Here is a 25434-nt window from a genome sequence, read left to right on the forward strand (position 1 = left end):
TGCACAAGGCAGCTTTCCAACTTCCTAATAGCTGCATCAGCAACAGAAATTATACACAGGACAGAGAGACACAGAGCAGCTTCTGAGGGAGTTGCTTCTAATTTAGTTACTCTGGGAAAGAACGGGGAAACAAACTGCCAATGTATTTTCCAAGGTTAAGTGGATTCACTCAGATATGGTCATTCCTTTGCTCCCAACTCCAGGTGAATTCCAGTTGGAGACCCAGGCTTCAAAACAGCAACCCAATTGATTCTGCACATGCAGCCATTCCTAGTTTTCAAAAGCATTCTTTTTTTAAAAAAACCAGAACAACAACAAACGACAAAACACGGCAGTTTTGTAAAGACAAAATAAAAGTAGAGAGGGAAGTCACCCGACTTATTGTCCTATAAGCCCAATATTGGTTGATGTGTCTGCAAGGGTTGGGGGTGGCAAAAGGGACCCCCCCCCATAATGAATAATTATTCCCAGATTCTTCCCCCAACACACACTTCTAAGAAAGTTTGCAGTGTCTGGGACTTTTTAATTTAGAGAAAATGAGAGTAAGAGGTGACATAACAGATGATTATAAAATTATGCATCACATAACAAAGTGCATAGCAAAACGTTTTGCTCCTGATCTCATAACCCATGGACATCAATTGAAGCTGAACATTGGAAGATTTGGGGCAGAAAAGAAGCAATTCTTCATGCATAGCAAACTATGGAACTTATGATGGCTATCAACTTATGATGGCTTTGAAAGATTAGACTAATTCATGGAGAGGAAGGCTATAGATGGCTGCCAGTCATGACGGCTACGCTCTGCCTCCATAGTTGGAGAAAGTAAGTCACATCTAGTTATTTCAATGGGTGTACTCTAAGTAGGACTAGTACTGGAAGCATACGCTGTAGCACTGAAGTGGCAGGGGAATCAGTGGGGACTGTTTTGAACTTTTGATCCCAAGCATTGCAGCCCTCAAGTTTTTGACATTCAAGCTGGCTGAATCAACTCAGCTGGGACTAACTGCCATTTGGTACCTCATTCCCCACAAAATGACCCCTTCCACTGGGTTGCATGGGCAGAGGCAAAGTGCAAACAGCAAGGCCCTCCTTTATTAGTTGAGAGAACCTGACCATTTGACACTTCCCATCTCCTGCAACAGTCTTATGTAAGCTTTGGAGGACGAGGCTATCAATGGCTACTAGCCACAATGACTATATTCTACCTTCCCTGTTGGAGGCATTATGCCTCTCAATACCGGCTGTTGTGACTATCAAGTGTAGAACGGGCTGTTGCACTCAGGACCTGCTTGTGGGTTTCCCATTTAGGCACCTGACTGGCCACTGGGAAAACAGGATGCTGGACCTTTTGCCTGATCCAAGCAGGGCTTTTCTTATGTTTCCTTTGGATTAGCTCCAGCAACTTCACAACTAATAAGGCTGGTGCCATTCCCAACATGGGATTTGCTCACCTGATCAATGGGATTGTTTCAAAGTTAGTGAACATAAGATGACATCCTCTGTTTTTGTTCTTAGACTGAGGATATTGTAGACGCCAACTCCTATCAGACTTGGACAACATGGCTAATGACAAGGGACGATGGGAGCTGGAGTCCAGAACATCTGGACTCCTTGATCCTTCTATGAACATCTGATCCTTGATCCTTCTATGAATCAGTGGCCAAGTGGGCTGGCTTCACCCTGCCCTTCCCCCCAAACTAGTGTGAAGTAGATAAAGGCACCAACTCACTCTGTAACATTATCGCTCCTGGAATGTGGATCCACTACTAATAATAATTACTACTAATATTAAAAGCAGCAGCAGCTTTCTTGTTAGAACTGCATACATATATAAAGCCTAGAAGCACATTTTCTGGAGTAAAAAAATGAATAAACATTATGTTAGTCCTTCTCAAGAGTCATACCCTCTTAAGCTAATAGACATGACTATCTTAGGTTCATTAATTTCAATAGGTCTACTCTAAATAAAACTTAATTTAATACAACCTCAATTACTCTGGACAGTATATTAAGAAATATTCTGTTTCTTCTGTAAAAAATGTGCAGAAGTTATAACTCAAAGGCACCTACATCTTATCACAGAAGTTCGGAGGTACAATAGGAAAACCTATATTTTAGCCACTATCTAAAACCACATTTAAATTAAAAACAACAACAACAATAATGTATTTTTCATTCGCAATGATGCTGAAGTATTTTATTTGCTTACACATCCCAAACCAAATGAGTTTCTTCCTTCTCACCTGTCTTGTTATAGTTTCTATCAGAATAACTTGTTTGATTCATTACAAATTGAAACATGTCCTTAATATGTACACATGGAGGCCTTGTTTTTCATTTCCCTCTCTGAATATAGACTGATCTTTTCCTTCCCATTAATTTCAAAAGCAGCCCCACCCGCAATAAGAAATTTAAAATTAAAAAACACAAACTACAGGCCTAGTTTTCTTTAGTGCAGTGCTGCAAACAGTAAAGGCATAACGAAGGAATAAATGCAAATGCCGTGCCTTGATGAGTCATCGCCCAAATTTCAACACTACTCTGAAATAAAACCCTAAATGCAACCTGTCTGAATTCTCCATGCACCAAAATGTCATTTGCTACCTAAACTCATGACAGTTAACACTATCGGGAGGCAATATAAAATGTTTGCAGACTTCCAAAAATAAAATAAAAAATGCAGTGCTTTTTAAATCTTTTGTAATCATTTGCGGAATCCATCTGCTGGCACAAAGTGCAATAAACAACAAAGGCAACTAAAAATACTTCCACGGTGTTAAAAAAAGAGAACCATATCGTTTTCCCAACACGTCTGATAAAGCAAAAACATGAAAACCTTAAAAACTCAGCTTGCCAGCAGGTTATTTTTCTCCTTCAAGTTTTAACTAACTACTGGTTTGAAAAGGACTGACACAGCGGAGAAAGAACTGTCAAATCCCCCCCCAAAGGAAATTGATGTGACCGTTCTACTCTTTGATCGAATGAAAGGGGGGTAGAGGGCAGAGAATATATATATATATATATATATATATATATATATATATATATATATATACATACACACACACACACACACAACTTTAACTGGAAGCTGTTTAAATTGAGGAGGCAAGCACCAGAGCTTGGGGGGGGGGGGGAAGGTCACACAGACATACTTGCTGGTATGACACTCCCTTCAGTGAGAAAGTATTAGGAGCGTTTCTTAATCCTACAAGCAGGAACTGGGGGAGGGGGGGTAAGGAAGGAAGAGAAGAAGAAGAAAAGTTTGCCTTTTTTTCATGCCACTCCATGCCACGCACCCCACCTTGGATTTTTCCTTCACGGAGAGAACGGGAGAGATGGGAGAGAGAGGGAGGCGAAACTTCTTACCTTTCTTGGTTTTCGGAGAGTTCCTCTTGCTGCGATTGCTGGCTCTCTCCTCTTCGATAGCAGCTGCTATCTCTGGGTTGTCTTCCCCATTGTACCACACCAGGAGCTCCTCGCCTGGCTCAATTGGCTGGAGGAATAAGAAGAGACAAGCAGGACACCAATCAAGAGGAAGGTTGTTAATAAAAAAAAAAGAAGGGGGGAGGGAGGGAGAGAGACAGACAGAGAGAGAAGCAGGCTCAGGGCCAGAGGGCGTGGAGCTTGCTGTGCGGATCACAAACAGCTGTACTCTGCACTAAGAACAGATTTCCTAACTGCCTGGCTGGCCAAACAGGAAGGACTCTTTAACCCTTGGTGGCTTGTGCAAGTGCAGCGTCACAAGGGAAGGAACAGAAGAGAGGAGAGAGAGAGAGAGAAAGAAAGAAAGAGCGAGCCAGTTGCACCACACCCCTCTGCTGGAAGGAGGATTACATTTATCCAGCGCATTAGCATGACTTGCACATTGCACTGAAACTCCAGCTTGCTTTATGGCAGACTGGGAGAGAAGCAAGCAAGCAAAATAATAATAATAAAAAATAATAAAAAAGCACAAGAAAACCCACACCTCTCCAAATGGCATCGGCTCATTTCAACAGGTTCTTCTCAAAAAGGCGAGGAGGAAAAATGAACAATGCATTTGAAAGGAAACAGAATCTTTCACATTTTATTTTAAGCATCTCTAGGATGTTCGCGTCTGACCTCCCATATTTTCTGCTGTTACAAGCAAGCAGCTCAAGCGTAATGATCAACACACATAGAAGGGATTTAAAACAAATATGATGGTGATTCTAAAAACTTCGGCAACAGAACGGTCTTCTCTTAAGAAACAGAACAACACCCCCCCCCATCTATTGGGGAAAGGACGTTCCTCGAATGGGACATCACCACTAAAATGTCCCTCTCTCCCTCTGACTTTGATCTTAAATTTCAGGTGGATTCATAAACAAGAGTCCCAACAATTATCTATGACCTTGGCATCTCTTTACACATCACGTCCACCCCCTAACCTCTTAAGACTTCATTCATGTATTAGAGATATTTGTTTCCCTTCTACAACAGCACCCTCCCTGCCACAGCAATATAATAAGATCAAAATATACAGTGCAGGAAAAAGCCCAGCAGATAAAAGTACCCAATTAAACACAGGGTCAGTTCAGTAAAATTGATCAACCCAGCAGGCCAAACGCCAAAGAATGCAAAAGAACGAGGCTCTCTCTCTCTCTCATGCTACTAGCAGGGCAGAAAATAGACACACGCCCCCTCACAGATCGCAAAGACCAGCTTTTACAGAGGGGTATAAAAACTGTTTTGCAAGGCCTTTATTTGGCTTTTTCCCCCTGCTTGGATTAGCCTCACAACAATTATTTGCAGTAAATTAGGCTGAAAGATAGTAACAGGTCCAAGGTCACCCAGCAAGTAGGCCTTGAAGCCCAAGATTCCCCGCCTCCCCCTCCTGCAATTGGAGGTAGCTGTCAGAACATTTGTGTATCTAGCTTACCAGACCTAAATCAGCCTTTAACAACTTGGTGCCCTCCAGAACTTTGAGACTACAGTTCCCTACACTAAAGCAAATGAAGAATGCCATATCAGTTTTACTGCCCACCTTGTCTGTCTTCACTTTTGAGACCTGTTAACTGACTGTACTGATAATATTATTATACACTGATAATAACATACATTTTATTCATATCCGCCAGCCTTTTAATAAACATTCAGGTGGGGATATAAAAGCAGATTGCAGAATCAAAGAATGCAAGGGACCACAAAAGATCACTCAGCCCAACCTCATGAAAGTGTAGAAAAGCTCTTACTAAAGCGCCTCTTAACATATAAGTGAACACGTTCTAATTTCCCTCCTACAGATACATGAACCTTTTCCAGCCAGTCAAGATGTGATGTAATACCCAAGTACATTTACCTCTGATTCCTTACCCTGTACAGTGGTACCTCGGGTTAAGAACTTAATTCGTTCTGGAGGTCCGTTCTTAACCTGAAACTGTTCTTAACCTGAGGTACCACTTTAGCTAATGGGGCCTCCCGCTGCCGCCACACGATTTCTGTTCTCATCCTGAAGCAAAGTTCTTAAGCTGGTACTATTTCTGGATTAGCGGAGTCTGTAACCTGAAGCGTATGTAACCTGAAGCGTCTGTAACCCAAGGTTGTATATATTGGGTTGTATTGGATGCTAGTACTACTCAGAATAGATTCACTGAAATGAATGGTACTGGCCACTGATTTCAATGCATCTACTCTGAGGAAAACCTAGTTGGCACAACCCATCATATATAAAAGCTGAAAGCTCTGTGACTTTTAAAATATATATAAAAAACTTGAGCACTGAACTTTGATTTCTGCAGCCCCCACTCTGAAACCTGGTGCAGGAGACTATGGAACAAGGAATACATACTTTTACATACATAGTAAGAGTTCTGCTGGTTCAGACTGAAAGGTGCCCATTTACTCCAGCTTCCTGTTCTCAGTGACCAACAAGATGCCCATCAGAAAACCGCAAGCAGGACAAGAATGAAACGATACTCTCCCCACCAGTTTTAGCTTATGTAAGAGAACTGCAGTACAGAAAACACTCCGACCTGATAAGAGTATCAACTGTTTTACATTCACTATCATACAGTTCTTTATTGAAAGTTAACAACATTGCCCAAAGTCTCCTGAGTAGGTTCATGACCAGGCACGTACACAAACATTCTGGGTCATGCTGACATATTCTGATGCTCCCCATCCTCCATAGATACTGTAATAGAAGTCAAGGCTGCTTTTAACCAATAGCATGAACAGCTAGTCCAGAGGAGCTTCTCATATGAATTTGCACACAGTTGTTCTGATGTGATTATTTTTTCCACTATACTGTACCTTTGTCTCTATGTCATTTTGCAATAATGTAGCTGTAAAAAGATAACTAAAATACTTTAAACAGTGCAATGCTAAGCATGTTTACTAAGACGTAAATCACATTGTCTTCAATGGGTCTTAATCCTGGGAACGCACACATAGGATTTCAGCCTAAGTGCAAGATGAATCACTGGGACCAAGGCAGCATCCTCCAGAGAGTTTTCAAAACACTCAAATGTAAAGTTGCTGAACTTCTGGAAAAAATATGCAACTTGTCCCTTAGATCAATATCCGTACCTGTGGACTGGAATGTAGCCAATCTAACACTGGTTTTGTAAAAGCGATCCAGGGGGAATTCAAGGATATGCAGGGAGAAAAAGAGGGAAAAGGATACCAGTTGCTGGAAATCACAGGAGAGGAGAAAACTATTGTGCTTGTGTCCTGCTTGTGGGTTTCCCATAGGCATCTGGTGGGCCACTGTGAGAACAGGAGCTGGACCACACGGATCTTTGGTCTAATCCAGCAGGGCTCATCTTATATTGGATCAAAACTAATCCTTTTAATGGATCAAAACACAATTATAAATTATTATTTTTTACCATATTTTCAGAACAATTTTCAACCGTTATGATTCTCAGAGGTTCACCCAAAAAATAATTTTAAAAATCAGATTTTTAGCACAATTAACAGAGCCATGCTACCAGGTGCTCTCAATGGTATTCAGCAGGTGGTATCATGTTGTTCCTGGCACTGCTTCCTTGGAAAGTTAGTGGTGGCTTTCCACCTATATAAAGAATCTCAAATCACATTGTTGAAAAAACTGACAGCTGACACTCAAAAGGCTGAGTGCCATAAGTCTCCTCCCCTCCAAGAATAAACAGGTAGTGGAAATAATTTAATTTTGTTACAGCTTCCTAATAATTCCTGGATCTAGTTGCTCTGAAATTGTGATGAGGTGACATATTCAAGGATTAATAAAAAACCTCATTCTAATTACATAGGCAAGATGGCAAAACATAAAAGGCTGAAGATACACAACTCTACTGGGGAAAACATATTAGCATTAAAATGGGTTTGGCTAATTATCATTGATTAACAATTTGATTAGATCACAGAAGTCTACAATTTGGCACACATAGGTAAGTTTTGTTCAGATTTTGTCTAAAGCAGGTTAGTATAAATTTTGAACTGACTGAGAGAGGAAAACGTACTCTACAAGTAATGCTATTATCTACACAAGTGTGCAGTGACATAGAATTAAAAATATCCAAGGTACCTTATAATATTTTGAAAAGTCAACTATGATAAACAGCAACATTAAACACCACCATCACAAAATATCAACAGCAAAATGAGCCAAATAAAACAACACAGAAGAAGAAACAGTATCAGGAAATTCTGTAGTCACCAATGCAACATTTGTAACCTTCTTCTCATAATATCTGGTGTTTTGGCTAATATTATTAACATTAAACTGTTTGTTTCTGAGCATGATTACAAAAATAACCAAGAAGGAGGTCACTGGTAGTTTTCTTGTTTTCTTGTAATGTTTATTGGAAACAATGGAGAAAAGGTTTTCTGGCAAATGACCTGTGACCAACGGAACATAACCAAGGCACTTGTCAGGGTGTCCCGTTGAGCCAGAAAAGGTTTAGTCATGCTGGCTGCATGACCCGGAAAGTTGTCTGTGGACAAATGCCAGATCCCTTGGCCTGAAGTGAGATGAGCGCCGCACCGCATAGTCAGGTTTGACTGGATTTAACCGTCCAGGGGTCCTTTACTTTTTTGCTAGGAACTATACCATTATTTTTTTTAAAGAGACAATTCTTGGCTTATGACTTACAAACCAGAAGAAAATATAGGGCACCTAAAGGAAAGAGGAGTGGAAGAGGAAACAAGAATACACAGCTATTTTATTGGAGCAACACTTCATTAAAGGGGGAAAAGCATGCCTTCAAGATGGGTAGCACGTCAGAGCTGTGTCAGAAAAGGCCACAGGGTCTCCCCCCCCCCCTTACATACAGAAGAATGGAGATCCTGGCAGTAGAAAGAAGGACTGTTTGACATCAGTGTTAGGGATCCCTCCAGAAGGCTCAAGTACTGCATGTCACGAAGCAAAACGATGGGTCAAGCAGCCAACTAGGGATTTATGAGCTGTATCCCACTAAGAACAGACTCACTGAAACCAATGGACTTAAGTTACTTGTGCCCATTCATTTTAATGGGTTTAATTTGAGTAGGACTAACCACTGGATACAACCCTATGTCATAAAACATGAGATGCAATGTACTGCAATTTCACATATCCCTCAAATGGAACATTTAACTGTGGTCACCAATCTATTTCTAACATGGCCCTTATTCAGTTTATTTGGAAAACCTATACCCCACCCTTTCAAATGCATTTGAAACCATAAGGATGGACCACAACTTTTTAAAAAACATATATGCAAAACAAGCAATCTTACCACCGAACTACAGTCTCTTGCAAAGAGATGTATGGGAGACCCCCATAGTCCCTGAGAAAGAGCTGAACAGCTTTTTAAAAAGTCATACTTCTGGCCCATCTAACCTAGCACAGCTCCCCACCCCAAAGAGCTAAAGCTATGCTTTTTACCAGAGAACTTTTAAAGTGGAAGATGCCATGAACTGAACTTGAGAGCTTCTGGTTGCCAATCGGGTACTCTGCCATGAAGCTATGTTGCATCTGCTGTAGCAGCAGGTTGCACTTTTGCACAGCAGCAATGGGAAGACAGGGCATTGAAATTTGTACAAAGGCAACTGATATAGGCACAGAGGCACTGCTACCTTTAAAGTTTTGTAGTAGATGGTTCTGTTGATCTCCAAAGGGAATAGGTTCTGCTCCTTTCCTGAGCGAGCCCAGTTCACATAGCGCAGCCAGTTCCCCTTCTCTGGATCTGTGGCATCAACACACATCCATCCCAAGTTTGGGTAATAGACCTTGTGAGGTTGAACGTATATGTGCATGGAGACAGAGAGGAGGAAAGAAACAAAAGTACTCATTAATCACGAGAGCATGCACCCATCGTCTCAGTTTCAAAATGTGGGCGTTTTATATGACTGGGTCCATATGGAGCACCACTGGATGATCCCTGGGAGACTGAAGACCACCTACTCACATGGCTGTGCTGACAGGAAGTTGCTCTCTGGAGTGGGAAGTTTGGGCTTCAGGCCTATTTTTTGCTACTCACTGGTGGTGGTGGCGGAGAAAGGGATGTGCAGCAACAAGATCATTCACTTTGGAATCTGTCTTAACTACTGCATCTGCATTAGATTAAGGCTGGATGCATAGTGAAGCAGGATAAGCAATAAGGACAACTTTTGCAGACACTGTCCTGCACAGTACTTATTGAGAATTTACAAGAGAATCCTTGCCTTCCTGGCACATTTCAGCACTTGAGGATGTGGAGCAGGACCAGCAAGCAATGGCTGAAGGAGTCTTCTGGGGGAAAACAGGGAAGCCCAAAGGGTCACACCTGGCCCCCAGGCAGGACTCGCTCTATACATCAGTCATGATTTTATAAGTATTTATCGTGTCCCTCTTAATAGTCTCTTACCCCTACTTCTCAGAAACTAAAAAGCAGACAAACCATGGCTTGGTCTAAAAATGACAGCTACCATAGCAAGAGAGTTAAGCTAAATTTAAAATCTAATTACATTTCTGTTTTGCTTTTGGTGATCCTTACAACCAGGAGAAAAACTATCTACAGTTTATTTTACATGCTTTATTGTTTGATAGTGATGTCGTTAGCCACCATGAGCTACTTTTTAAAAAGGATTATAGAACTTTCAAATCATTTTATATAAAAAAGGAATTGCTCATCAGTCACTGCTTACCTCCCACATGTACACATTGCTTTTAACCTGAGATCGTTTCTTCTTGTCACCAGCAAACGGACCAAACTTTCTGCCTCTGAAAATTGGCTTTGTTGCCCAGACACCTGAAGATAAAATGAGGAACCACAATCAGACTCTTTGGCAGTATTGCATACTTCAAAACCACGCAACACTGCTTAACGACAACAAAGCGATTCCATAAATACACTGTAAATTTGCCTGGCTAAATAAAGGAGGGGGCAGAGAATCCAAAAAGAGGGGAGGGGGAACAAGCATATCACAAACTAATGCAACTAATAGCAAAACACATGAAACAGAAAAAGCAGTAAAATGCCAGGATGCTGATGACTACATAATCTGGGGCTGGGAACTGGGAGGCGGGCAGTAAAAATGGATACAATCTGCTGGGAGAGGGGACCTGGATCAAGGCTCTGAAGGGGTAATCTCCAGTGTTCAATTTTAAATGAAAGGTTGGTAGAACCTGAGATATAAGACAAAATAGACAGGCACACTTTTTTGGGGTGGGAGGTGGGGGGGGGGAGAAACCAGCCTGTCCCACCTTTCGGTGTTCTACTTTACATCTCCACCATCCCTGGGAAACAATCCTGAATACACCCACGTTTCCTGGATGACCTTAAGAGACAAAACCTGCTCTCATGGGACCCAGATGTATCTCTTTGTGGGCAGCTTGCTATTGTATCCATGGGGGCAATTTCAATGATAGCAAGATGTGTAAAGTCTACTCATTCAGGGACGCCTCTTCTACACTTCAACTTGCCACCCCAAGGACTGCAAACTGTTTAGTTGCCAAGGATAAGTATCAGGGTTTTAGAGGTGTGAGTAATGTCCGTACACCAACTGGGCTTAATAACTTGGAAAGCCTTTGTCCAAACCTCAAAACAAAACATTCAGCTTTGGGCTGCCATTTGCCAGTAGTGCTGCTGATCTAAGTTCGCCTCAAACCAGGTAGTGCTGTTGACTTTAGAGTGCAGGAGACAACATATGACACTAAATTGGATACCACATTTCAAACCATGGGCTGAGGGTGCATCATGTAGTCACCCTGTTGTAGCAAATCCTGAGAAGGATTCCACCCCACACTCCCCAGGTTAAACAGTCTTCAGTTCAAGCAGCCTCTCTGCCCGCAGCTTGTTTCTAGATTTACTTACCAAGCCGTGTCTTGTCAACAGCAGATGGGAGAAGTCTCACTTCCTCAGGAAGTCCTTTAAGCACGTGCTCAGGTACGTCGGCCAAAGTCTCAACTGATACTGAAGGCTCCGTTGAGTTCTATGAAGAAAACAAAAACAAAAATAGGAAGGGGACAGCCCAACGGTAAACACATGGCAGAATCTGACAACCCACCTGCGTTACAACTGGCAGCACAACACAAGAATCCATAAACAAAGCTGTGTTGCAATTGCTGGCATTTCAACTTCACATAAACACTAGTTTACCAAACACATTTGAAAATGATGATATTAAGAGAAACACTGCAAATCCTTCATGCAATCTACTCAGTGATCCACCAGATGCCGTGACGGCCAGCAGGATACGTGACTTTTTAAACTTAGAGAGGGTAGGGCTATCACTATCTACTAGACATACTAAACAGAAATGCAGCTTTCATTTTCAGACACACAATATGCAAGAACAAACAAGGAAGGTGGGATGTCTCCAATATGGTTCTGCTTGTTGTATGGTTCTTAATACCATTTCTTAGAAGGAGTCTGCAAAGCAGATTACGATGGTCTACATCTGGGCTTTATTCTAGGTGATGGATCACAACTTTCCCTAAAAAACATGTTCCTCACCTACTACAGACAGCTGGCCTAAGCATCTCTACCTGTATTTGAATATATTCTTCCCCTTTGCCCCCAAGTATTGTGGGATGGCTCTTGACTTTGGGAGCCAATTGTGTACTGATATGCCCCACCAAATTAAGCAGATATTATCTGTGCACCCAGCATGTATATCTAAAGATCAGCGTCACTGCCAATGAATAATTCTTTTTCTTATTCCTCTGAAGCACTGCTATTCAAAAGGGATTACAAGGCTAGGCACAGGTATATGAAGGAAATTACTTTCAGAGCACTTATTTTAATAGCAAATATAGCTACCTTCCTTTCAGTCAAAGAGATATGCTTCACTCAGCTTCTACTCTAGTTATTACAGAAGCAACAAACCAAGGTATAGTAAAAGAAAGCAAATATATAGGCTGTGTGTGAACATCACAGTATGCGCATCCATAAAATATCTCAGAAAATACCTATTTTGTGTTAAGACATGTCCCCATGGCAGCTACTTTGTGACAGGCCATGCCCCCTTGATGGTCATTTTGGGACTGGTGCTCACAACATTCTCAATATTCCTGATGAGCCCACTGGCCCCAAAAGCGTAGTGAACCCTGCACTAAACAATAGTTTGGTGTGATGAAAGCTAGCTTTCAACCGAGGGTTATGTACTCTCCTCAAAGTCTTCCAATACGGTTGTGAGAAATGAGCATTCATTCCATTTAAACACAGAAGAGCCTAACATCTGAACCCTAAACTGCACTTAATACTAACTATGGATTGATTAAATAAAACTGTTTGAAGCAGGCTTGTTTCAGACAAACCACAAATAAGATTAAGCAGTTTCTTGGGCTTGCACAAAAGCAGCTGTGGTTCATCTAGTCCAGAAGTGAAATTATCTAACTCAGAGAAGTGATGGAGAAGGGGGGTGGAATGCATGAACCCGGGGCTTCATAGTTTAAGTAAAACAAGCTTCACTGTCGTTAATAAAATCACATTAATACTTATAAATAACAGATCAAACGTTACTGTGGAAGACCATATATGCAAAACCCATTTGCTTCAGTGTTGTTTGGCCAGGATTAAGCTGTAAATATCAGTTTGTCTCTTAATACCACTTCCAAGCATGGTGTATAACAGAAATCCCACAAGGACCACACTTGAGGGTGGGGGAGGTGCATTTGCATCCTATGTAGAAGCTAGTGGTGAAATTCACTTCAGTAAGCAAGAAATAGCTATAAAATACAGAGAGAGAGAGAGAGAGAGAGAGAGAGAGAGAAAGAAAGAAAGAAAGAAAGAAAGAAAGACCAAGTATGCCATAAGTTTAACAACTAATACTTCAGATACTAAACAGCTTCCCCCTGTGGGCAACAGAACATGGAAAGCTGCCTTATACCAGTGCAGTGCTGTCAACTGTGACTGGCTGTATTTCCCCAGGGTCTCAGGTAGAAAGTCTTCCCCACCACCTGCTACCTGATCCTTTAGACTGAAGATGACAGACATTGAACGTGGGGCCTTCTGCATGCAAAACAAATACTTTGCCACAAAGGTATTCTCCCTCTCCAAGAGGAGAATGACGGCTCTTGGCATTGTGGCAACACTACTGTTATGCCTATAAGAGGCCCTGATGACTTTTCTGTGGCAGTAGCTAATACAGTGGACGCTCGGGTTGTGAATGTGATCCGTGTGGGAGGCACGTTCGCAACCCGCAGTGTTTGCAACCCGCAGCGCCATGTCTCCGCACGAGCGGGTCGCGATTCGGTGTTTCTGCACATGCACGAGTGCCGAAACCCAGAAGTAACCCGTTCCGGTACTTCCAGGTTTCGGTGTGTCCATAACCCGAAAACGCGCAACCTGAAGCATCTGTAACCCGAGGTATGATTGTATAGAACAGAACGATGCAGCTGTCAAGCTTGCAAAAATCTATCATTTGCCTGATAATAAATGTTGGAAGTGTAAAGAGACTGAAGGTACATTCTTTCACCTTTGGTGGACGTGCCCAAGGATTAAGGCCTTCTGGGAAATGATATATAATGAATTGAAAAAGGTACTTAAGTACACTTTCTTGAAGAAACCAGAGGCCTTTCTCCTGGGCATGGTCGGCCAATTGGTGCCAAAGAAGGACAGAACCTTCTTTATGTATGCAACAACAGCAGCAAGAATATTGATTGCAAAATATTGGAAGACACAAGATCTACCCACTCTGGAAGAATGGCAGATGAAGATGATTGACTATATGGGACTGGCAGAAATGACTGGCAGAATTTGAGACCAGGGAAAAGAGTCGGTGGAAGAGGATTGGAGGAAATTCAAAGGTTATTTGCAGAAATCTTGTAAAATTAATGAATGTTAGAAAGTTGTTGGACAGAAATTAAGTGGTTACCAGCTGTAATGTAAAAGTGGAGTAATAAGTTAAAATAAGTTATAATAAGTTACAATAAGGATTTGACGAATTAAGATTTGAACTGGAATACAAAAGGGGGAGGTGAGAGGAGGTCCGAGAAACAAGGTAATAGAAATAAGTATTGGAAATTATATTTGTTTGTTTTTTTAATTGTGTATTTTTGTACTTTTGTATTAAATTGGAAATTCTAATAAACATTTATTAAAAAAAAAAAAAGAACGATGCAGCTGTTACTGGAAGGGGTCATCGGGAGTTGTACCAGAGCCCCAGCAATTCTACCAGTGTCCCAATGCCTTCAACTCATCAACATTCTTCATTCTGGAACTTTTCTTATGAAGCAAAGTAAAGCAAAATAATTGTTCCTCACCCCACCCTCTACCCTACAAAGAGTCCCATGTGTTCTGAGCAGTGGTAGAGGCAGATCCAAATTACCACTGGTGTTTAATTTTCAAGGCAAGGACATCCATCTTTCTCTGTCCTAGTAACCCACAGTACTGCTTGAAATGTGCTTGCACCTAGCTCAGTTTAACATGACTGGATTTCAATCCTTTGTACGTTCATCAAGGTATAAGCCCTTCTGGTACACAGAGGAACCCATCTGAGTAAATATGCAAGGATTGCACTATAAGTGTGCATTGACCCCTCCTGCTCTCCATCTTAAGACTGTTCTAAGCAGCAAAGTTTGGATCTTTTTCATCACACCTTGAAATGTTTCCTCCACAAAGCACAAAGATAGGCTGGTTGTAATCCAGTATTTGTGGGACCCTGCTCATTTGGATAAGCATGAAGATTTTAAAAAATTAAAAAAATTCTGCCAGAATCATTCTCAGCAACAGCCTACATTCAGTTTACAAAATGTGGGTTCAGTGGAGCCAAAGAGCAGAGGTAGGCAACCTGGGGCTCTCCAGATGTGCCTGGACTAAAACTTTCATCATCTCTGGCCATCAGTTATGCTAGCTATGGCTCATGGGCAGTGTTAGAAACTGGGGTAGAAAAGCTAGGAGCCAAATGGCTTCTGGGACCTGGGTTGTGGGCACCAAAACAGAATGTTTAGTTGCCACTTGGGCTGGGGGGTGGGTCGGCAACACTTTTTATTATTTTGATAAGCATGAATAAATATGCAATCCACATAAGTGGCACATTGTTAATAGCACATTTTTAGCAGAAATTGTTGATGCATGTTTAATTTTGTGTTCACAATCAAAATATTGGTACCAAACATCAGTTTTCAAAACACTCTACTCTTAATTGTTGAACTCCTTAATATATTGTCTATCCTTAACATATACTTTGAGGCTTCAAAGCACATACATTTCAGTAATCCTTGAGTGTTAGCCAGGTGCAAAAAATGGCACCCAGACTTGTTGAGGTGCTTGCAAATGGAGAATCTTTAGGCGCAAAATGCACCTGGCACCCTGCTAATTTCGAACCCTGCTCATGGAGGTCAGAGTCTAAGAACATCTGGCTGGCAAACACATTCCTTATCCTTCACACAGAGATGTACTCAAAAGCAGGTAATTTTAATGGAGTTCACAAGTCACAAATAAAAAATCTGCATAAAATGTAACCATTTTAAAATGTTGATTCCTTAGAAGAGAACTAAAGGGTTTACTGAGGGACGCGGGTGGCGCTGTGGGTAAAACCTCAGTGCCTAGGACTTGCTGATCGTATGGTCGGCAGTTCGAATCCCTGCAGCGGGGTGAGCTCCTGCCCACCTAGCAGTTGAAAGCACCCCTAAGTGCAAATAGATAAATAGGTACCGCTTTATAGCAGGAAGGTAAACGGCGTTTCCGTGTGCTGCGCTGGTACCGGCTCGCCAGAGCAGCTTCGTCACGCTGGCCACGTCACCAGGAGGTGTCTCCGGACAGCGCTGGCTCCTGGCCTCTTAAGTGAGATGAGCGCACAACCCTAGAGTCGGACACAACTGGCCCGTACGGGCAGGGGTACCTTTACCTTTACCTTTACCTTTACCTTAAAGGGTTTACTGACAGAAAGAATAGCTAAGTGGAAATGCATGTTATACCTGTCGCTTTTGCTCAAGAGTTCAGAGAAGCTGAATTATGACTCCAAGTGATCACTCACCCAAGCAGTGCTCAAGACCCGACCTATTTAATTTCAACAGTTCTTTCTAATTATTTATCTCACCTGGAAAGGATCTATGTAATGCTGGCATGCGGGAGAGAGAAGCATATGAAACACACAACTATCCTCTGAATACTAGGGGTATGAAACAAGATGCCCTTCATTACAAGTAGGTATATCTACATAAATCTGTGCATAAAGACCCACTATTCAAGTTTGCAGCAAGCAGATATTTATTTACTTAGAGCACAGACAGGTAACCATTGGCTCTCCAGGTATCAATGAACTGCAACCCCCATCACCCCTGACCATTAACTACACTGAGGCACAAAGTGGCTTCCTCCAGCTAAGAATGGCACACCAACAGTGACACCTCCTGGACAAAGATAGCCTGGCCATGGTAAACCTCCAGATTGTGCAGCTGAAACATGTAGTAGGTGGGCCTGCCTTTGAAGACTGCTCAGGAAAACTATTTATCAGCCTAGCAGCTGTGTTCTATACTAGCAGAGTTCAGCTATCTTGGCATTTCTTCAACAAGTATGTGGGCTGCTGGCCCTGAGCACAATTTTAAGTGCTAGTTCTAACCTTTGAAATCCTAATTCCGCCGTATGAGCCTGTCCTATGTGTTATCCAAAGACCTTTGTTCAGTACACCCCATCTTCTGAATTCAAGAACAGTCTTCTCAGTTGTTGATGCAAGTAGAACACCCTCCCCAGGAAAGTTTGCCTGGCATCAAATCTGATGTCATTTTGACAGCCAGACAACAACCTTGGGGGACTTCAGCACAATCACTGAGCTCAGCAGACTTCTTTTTCAGACTCAGCACCCACCTTTAACCCAAACAAACATTCCAGGACCCATTTATCAATTGTTAACATATGTTTCTATAATGTAGCATTGCTCTTGTGACCCACCTTAGGTAAGGCCATGACCTAGTTGGTTTTTATTTTGAGAAATTTGTGAGTGCTTTCATTGTTGGTATTTTGCAACTTTTAAAACTCTCCCATTGATTTTTGCTTGCTGACAGAAGGGCTGTTGTGTGTATGTATTATACACAAATACAACAGTTGCACAGGTGAGGAGCTGCATATTTATTTGAAATAACTAGACTAGGATCTATCAGGTGAGATTTATGGCCAATCATTCAAGAGGCATTGCACCCTTCCAGCTGATTTACAACATGTTAACTTCAAATTCAAACTCTTAGCTTTCAATATAGCAACTAGTGACCATGAAGGAGACTTTTTCAACTAAAAAGAACTACCCTAAATGGGGAATAAACTTTAACACGGTGAGGGTCATTAGATGTCATCTTAGCATGCTTTCCCCATTAATCAGCTGACATTTTACCTTCAATCAGAGATGTCAACTCATGCATCATGTTGGTAATTTAAAAAAAGGTAAAGGACCCCTGACAGTTCAGTCCAGTCGCGAATGACTCTGAGGTTGTGGTGCTCATCTTGCTTTACTGGCCAAGGGAGCCTACGTTTGTCCACAGACAGTTTTTCCGGGTCATGTGGCCAGCATGACTAAGCCGCTTCTGGCGAAACCAGAGCAGCACACAGAAACGCCGTTTACCTTCCCACCGGAGTGGTACCTATTTATCTACTTGCACTTTGACATGCTTTCAAACTGCTAGGTGGGCAGGAGCTGGGACTGAGCAATGGGGCTCATCCCGTCACGGGGATTCGAACCGCCAACCTTCCGATCGGCAAGCCCTAGGCTCAGTGGTTTAGACCACAGCGCCACCCGTGTCTCTTCACGTTGGTAATTAGGGCCCCAAAATTCTATTAATCATTCTCCTCTACAGCTTGTGCTAGCTCTTACTGGCGGATGTAACCTCCTTTTTTCTTAAAAAAAAGTTTCATTGGAAGTCTCACCATTGGTCAGTTTAGCTCATTATTGTCTTCAAAAACTCAGGGCACCCCAGATGATGGTGATGATTTCATTTATGAATCTCTTCCTATGAAGCATCTCACAGCAATTTCAAAATACAGTAACAACTTACATTATAAAAACAGTTTAAAAAATTGCACATATAAAAACAATTTCAAATCCAATAGCGCCTTTGCCATGACTACTGTTGGATATCATTGTTTTGGACCAGATCAGCAGCCATGCTGGCTGGAACTTATTGTAGTCCAAAACATCTGGAGGGCACCAGGTTGACAAAATCAGCAGTTCCCTTTATCACTACACTGACTGGCAGCAGTCCCCCATCTCAGGCAGAGGTTCTTTTCATGCCTACTTAGGAGATGCTGGGAATTGAACCAGGGACCTTTCACCTGCAAAGCTATGGCCTTCTCTGTAAATCAGTTCTGCCTTGTGGGAGGTGCCAGTACTGGCTCCAAAGCAGAGTTGCTATGAAGATAAAACGTGCAGTGGGTTGCTGTTTTCTCATTGGAGGAAGGGCAGGAGAGAAAGGTTCTAAACATACACCAGTAATATCCACATAAATAAATAGATCCACATCATCTGTCCACTATCATAGTCAACCCCCCATTTCAATTCAATGGGGGAGAAGGAAACATGTTTAATCAAGGTCACACAGTTATATAGAGACTGAACCGACTGTAGGCCAATGTCAATATCCACATGTGAAGTCTGCAAATGTCCTTCTGTCAACTTTTGTTGCACCAGTACCACCACTAGTAGAGTACATAGCTGGGGTGGGGTGGGGACAACTTATGAGAAGAAAGAGTCCAAATCACAGCAGAGTGGCTACTAGGAGGATTCCTGTGTGGCAATCCTACCACACTGAGTATCCTGCGACAACATTTTAGCTGTGCCCTATCCCCCAGGCTTGTTCCTTTTCAACAACTATATAGCAGTAGCATCTGTATGCAACAGAATGGGAGAGGAAGATCCCACGTCCCCCTGGCTTTGCTTTTAAGCAGATGCATGCTCTGGCACAGGAGGGAAAGGGTGCAACATAGAGCCTCCAATGATTTTATTTAATAATGATGCTGATGCTAACAATACTCTTATTAATTTAAGTTCACAAAATGCCATTGGCAGAGTGAGAAGGATAGGAACATCACAAAGATTCAATATGACACTAGCACAAATACAACGCAAATAAAAACAGCAACAAAAACTCTCTCTAAGGGAAAGTGCCACCAAATTCTCCATAGGTATTAAGATTGTAGTTTGGGTGCAGACACAACTGGAATTTTCCTTTCTCCAAAGTGCAACCTGGAGGGGAGATGGGCCAGACTATGAAGGACCAATGACCTAGGGGCTGAGTAAAAGGGACTGGTTGTGATACGAGGAAACCCTCTCTTTTTACTAATAAGCTCATCTCAAAAGAAAGTAGGCATTTTAGATATTTAGGTGTGGGTCTTCCTGTGAGTCCAACAACACAAAAGAACACCAGACTGAAGGTTAGCATAAAAGACCACACTCTCAAGCATGCAAAAATACATAGCTAGAGGACCATTTAATCAGTTGCAGGGTTTCATGTTGAAGGCATGCAAAGATCTTTGCTTAATCTCTCTCTCTTTTGGGGGGTAAATTATATTAATTATGGAGCTAAGATTGAAGGGAGGAGGGAGAAAGAGTGAACTCAAGTTTCTGGTTTTTTAAAATGGCCTAAATATAAGTATTATTCATGCAAAATAACTAAAGCTTTCTTAGAGAAGAGTGCTCTTGAAGAAGGGGCAAGTGAAATTATTCTTCATTCTAGTTAACTGAACACAAATCAATTTTCACATAATGGAACTTCACAACTTCACAACCAGAAAGAGGGAGAGAGGAGGAGAGAGCAGGATGTTTAGCACTGCAATAATGAAGATTTACATTTTGGATTTCAGTTGGGGTTACTATTTTTACCAGAAGAAAGTAAGTGTAGATATGTATGCTAACATCTGAGCAATTATATTTTTGAGAAAGTCTTGCATTTAAACTCACCTGATTCATTCTGAAATCCTGTTGCCTTCTGAAAAGATACATACAACAAAGTAACTCCTGTGATTACATGAACCCTAAAAAGAAAAACAGACAGTTGTCATATGTGCCTACCTTCAGGTTTATAACTGATTTGAAGCTGATCCTCTTCAAGTTAGGAGGATAGCAGCAATCTAGAAAACTACAATTTTTCACCCAACATTTTTTTAAAAAGATATAAATAACTGTAAAGGCACCTAAGCTGCATAACTTCCTAGCTATGTTTCAAAATGTTATAGTAATAATTAGCATTTATGTAGCACTTTCAAGTGCTCTAAGCACTTTACTTGCATCCTTGCATCACAACAACCTGATAAAATTGGTCTGCAGACTGGGGAGGGGCATGGGAAACTGAAGCTGAGATTTGGTGGATTCACTACTTCACCTAAGGAGAACCTACAGTAGAGATGGAAGCCTGTGGCTCTCCAAATGTTATTGGGCTCGACTTCCCATTATCCCCAGCCAGCAAGGTCAGGGATGATGGGAATTGTAGTCTAGGAACATCTGGAGGGCCAGAAATTCTTCAGCCCTGCTCTATGGCATAAGAAAATCAAGCTGATATTTTAAAGGAATTTTCATATTATTATTTTTAAATATTCATGTATGTAAAAGCTACATTGCAAGTCCCCTCAAGGAGTCTTGCCTTCTCATATTTGATGGCAATGTATTCAAAGTAAGAACGTTAGAGACAACTCACCATCTTTAACATGGGGTGTCCACCCTATTTAAATGACATTACAGTATTGGAAAATGATAGTAAGTCAGCTACTCCTATTCAGCTTATGGGGAAGTGTGGATACCATCCCTGAACCTGCAGAACATGGTGCACCTCTACTCTAGAAAGCGTGCTTCATTATTGCTGCAAAGGGGTGAAAGGGTAAAGGGGACCCCTGACCATTAGGTCCAGTCGTGACCGACTCTGGGGTTGCGGCACTCATCTCGCGTTATTGGCCGAGGGAGCAGGCGTACAGCTTCCGGGTCATGTGGCCAGCATGACTAAGCCGCTTCTGGTGAACCAGAACAGCGCACGGAAACACCGTTTACCTTCCTGCCGGAGCGGTACCTCTTTATCTACTTGCACTTTGATGTGCTTTCGAACTGCTAGGTTGGCAGGAGCAGGGACCGAACAACGGGAGCTCACCCCGTCGCGGGGATTCGAACCACCGACCTTCTGATTGGCAAGTCCTAGGCTCTGTGGTTTTACCCACAGCGCCACCCACGTCACATTGCTATATTGCTGCAAAATAGTCACAGCAATTATTGCTCCTAGAGCACAGGTATTCTACTCAAACTCATGCATCCTGTGATATGGTGGGGCGGCCAGGGGGCTGAGGCGGGGGACAGAACAGTTCATAGTTGAAAGCAGACACACATTCTGAGAAATTAAGGCGGAATGAATACAGATAAGAATTTAACAAGTGGTGCCTTACCATACTGTGCATTTAACAAAAAAGAAAGAGAAGGTCAGGTTCAACCTCCAGCATCTCTATAGCTAAAAGAATTGGGGAGCAAGTGGCCTGGAAGCCTCTCCTCTATCTGAGACTAAAGAGCTGCTGCCAGTCAACCCTACTAAGTAGCCTAGATGGACAAATATTCTGACCTTGACACACAGTGTACATTACAGTTTGATACATTAAGAACCCATTCACTCTTGATTTTGTAGCTCCATAAAATACTCCACAAATCAAGCCATTAAAAATTGAAATAAGATGCTAGTTTCTCCCGAATGCTGTCAAGAATTTGAAGGCGTGGCTTAACTTTTACTCACATTTGAACAAGATGTTCTAACTCTTATAGATGTACAAAGAGTACAAGTGGTCTCGCTGACATTGAGGTAATAGTTTTTAAATGTGCACAGAAAGAAATAAGCCGCATTAAGCCAGCATTTCAGTGCTAACATCCCCAATCACCTCCCTGCTGTAATCAGATATAGCTGAATTTTGCATATGCCCTGTAGAGAAAGTAATATGTGGGAACAAACAGAAACTGACTGAACATACAAATCACCTCAACAATGTGATGAACTGTTGTAAAACGACCAAGGATGCTTCATTACACTTAAAATACACTTTCAAATGCAAGGCAGCAACTCATCCTTCCCCAACCTAGTGTTCTCCAGATATTTTGGACTACAATTCCCATCATTCCCAGCCAGTACAGCTATATGGTGGGTGTAGTACGAAACAACTGAACAATGCAAAATTAGCATTGTCTGATTTACATTAATTGCAATACCACAAGATAAGAGATTGGGAAACTGCAGCTCTCTGGATGTTGTTGGACCACAATTACAAGCATCCCTAATCACTGGCCTCACTGTCTGGGGCTGATAAAGTCCAACAATGTCTGGACAGCTATAGGTTCCCCATCCCTACTCTAGATTGCTCTGTTTTGAATGTCAGCGTTGAGCATTTCACACATTTCCCTGTGTACTTTCGAGTGAAAGAAACCCACATCTGAAAACATTCCAAATCTGCTAGCTATACTGAGCAGGCAGGGAAGAAAAGACTGACATTCATAGGGAAAAGAAAAATGGAACACTACACAAACACTACCATGTATCTCAGTTTCCTGTCTTAACACACAAATCCCAATAATAAAGTATGCAGCCGCCCTACAACTTCTACCAGACGTATAATAAGACTTCTCTCTGTAGGTGCCAACCACCTGCATGGTATAGAATCATAGTTGGAAGGGACCCCAATGATTATCTAGTCCAACCCCCTTGGAAGTACAGTTGGAAGGGACCCCAATGATTATCTAGTCCAACCCCCTACAGTGCAGGAATCTCAACTAAAGCACTAAAGCATCCTCTGTTAAAAACCTCTAAGGAAGGAGAGTCCACAACCTCCCAAGAGAGTCTGTTCCACTGCCAAACAGCTTTCACTGTCAGAAAGGTCTTCACGATGTTTAGTTGGAATCTTCTTTCTGGTCACCATGTGACAGCCCTTGAGATAACTGAAGATAGCTATCCTATCTCCTGTCAGTTTCCTCTTTTCCAGACTAAACACACACAACTCCCTCAACCATTCCTCCTAAGGCTTGGGTTCCAGACCCTTGATCATCTTGGTCGCCCTCCTCTGCACATGTTAGAATCATAGAATCATAGAGTTGGAAGAGACCACAAGGGCCATCGAGTCCAACCCAAGCTTGTCGATATCTTTCTTAAATTGTGGTGCCCAGAACTGGACACAGTACTAAGGGTGTGGTCTGACCTAGGCAGAATAGAGCGGGACTATGACTTCCCTTGACCTGGATACTATAGTTCTGCTGATGCAGCCTAGAATAACAATGGCTTTTCCCCACCGCTGCAGCATTCCACTGTTGCAAGCTTGTGGTCTACTAAGACCCCATGTTCCTTTTCATATGTACTACTGGCAATGCAAGTGTACTCCATCTTATATCTGTGCATCTGGTTCTTCCTGTCTAAGTGCAAAACCTGACATTTGTCCCTACTGAAATTCATTTTATTAGTTGTGACCCAGTTATCAAATCTGATAAGGCTACATTGAATCCTGATTCTGTCTTCTGCATGTTTAGTCCTTTATCCTGCAGGTACCATCTTTAGGGGTGACATCTCAAGAATGCCACATTCTTTCCCATCAACCACTATGGTTGTCCAGTACCACAATGTGCTATTGAAGGGAGGTGGTTTCCCCACAAGAGACTAATGCCCCACAGGAGGCTAGTGCATAGTATGGCCTAGCATTTGCAGTATAATACTGATACAATAAAACAAGATCTTACTCCTATATTCTGTGTTAAGTAATAATTACCGCCCCTTGACTTCAGAAACTCAAGGAGTATCAGAGATGCACCAAACAGGTTGGATGAATTTTTATGCATCTTGATTCTGAATACCAGAGAGTGGCTGAAAGGACTATCTCACATTAGCTAACTTTGGGTGTGTACACAAAGCAGATAAGGTGATAACAGCAGGCCAACTTCTGCTTTGTTTCAGAGGATGGGAGCGCTGAAATGAAAAGGCTATTACAACACACACATATCCCTGAATGCACTTCTCTTGTGTTAAGAAGTGGAGTTGTGTTATTAGGCACTGCTATTCATTTTTTTAAAGCTTTTTTATCTTGTATTTTTATTCTCCTTGCCTTTATGACTGTTTTTACTATCTATTTTAGTCTGTTGCTTTGTTTAGTGTATTTGCAAATCTTATTTGAAGGGGGGGAATAATGTATCAGTTTCAACGCTCTCATTGGCTAAAATGCACATTTGATTCACTGATGCTCTAAAATTAAGTGAAAGAGCACTTTACAAGCACCATCAGCATCATGGGTAAAAATTGCAAATATTCTGGCTAAACATGCCCTGTACTCCAGCTACCCCATCACTCACCACAGACTCTCCTCTTCTAACATAAAACCACAACAACTTCCCCAGTTAGTCCTTTCCCTTAGTTTCAATTAAGGGGCATTGGCTTCAAATTTCGGAAGCCAACAGCATTCAGACACATTTCCCTTTAGATCTACGGAGGTAGCATGTTGTGTGAGTGGGAGCAGCAAGCTTTGGGGGTGGGGGGGTGGAAGCAGGGTGGAGATAAGGAAGAATAAGGAAACTCTGCCTGAAGGCAAATATGCCTCAAAGATATTCATTTTCATCCTTTTTCATTGTATGCTTTTCTTCATTACTGTTACAATTACATCTCCTGGCTCTTCTCCTTCTACGGACACTATACAAGTGACTCAAAATTCAGAGTACAACAGCAGGACCTCTAGATTCCTTGTGGCTTTATTTCCAGGCACTCACTCTGACTTTGGGATGCAATGGGAAGGATTGATACATCTTTTCATCCTAGCTTTCAGCACAACTCCCATTCATGCTAAAGTCGCACCCCCAATCCAGAACCTAACTTCTGTGAGGACGGGGGATCCCTCCTTCAGTCAAACTCCTGTCTAAGGGGCAATTAGATGCACACACTCTTATGCAACCTCATACAACTAAACTTTGGGTGTGTGTGCTGGGGGGTCCTTTTCAGAACCACTCAACTCCATACTTCAAACTTAGTTGTGAGCATGGGACAGAGTCCCACTTCCAGAACCCTGCTCCTTCCCATTAGAACTTTACTATCCATTTATGCAC

At 42.0% G+C, this 25434-nt stretch overlaps 1 protein-coding gene across 1 annotated transcript in view; it reads right to left on the bottom strand.

The window, feature by feature from the left end:
- PRDM2 (PR/SET domain 2) overlaps positions 1-25434 on the bottom strand; it is a 48155-nt gene that overhangs the window by 21579 nt on the left and 1142 nt on the right. The window contains exons 2-6 of the mRNA XM_079986720.1: positions 20302-20375; positions 11286-11403; positions 10117-10220; positions 9067-9219; positions 3373-3499 (exon numbers count right to left, since the gene is read on the bottom strand). Of these exons, the coding sequence (XP_079842846.1) occupies positions 3373-3499; positions 9067-9219; positions 10117-10220; positions 11286-11403; positions 20302-20343 (544 nt within the window). The 5' untranslated portion in view covers positions 20344-20375. The remainder of the gene's footprint in view (positions 1-3372; positions 3500-9066; positions 9220-10116; positions 10221-11285; positions 11404-20301; positions 20376-25434) is intronic.

The sequence above is a fragment of the Podarcis cretensis genome, assembly GCF_951804945.1.
Source record: "Podarcis cretensis genome assembly, chromosome: 8".
In the NCBI taxonomy this organism is placed as follows: domain Eukaryota; kingdom Metazoa; phylum Chordata; class Lepidosauria; order Squamata; family Lacertidae; genus Podarcis; species Podarcis cretensis.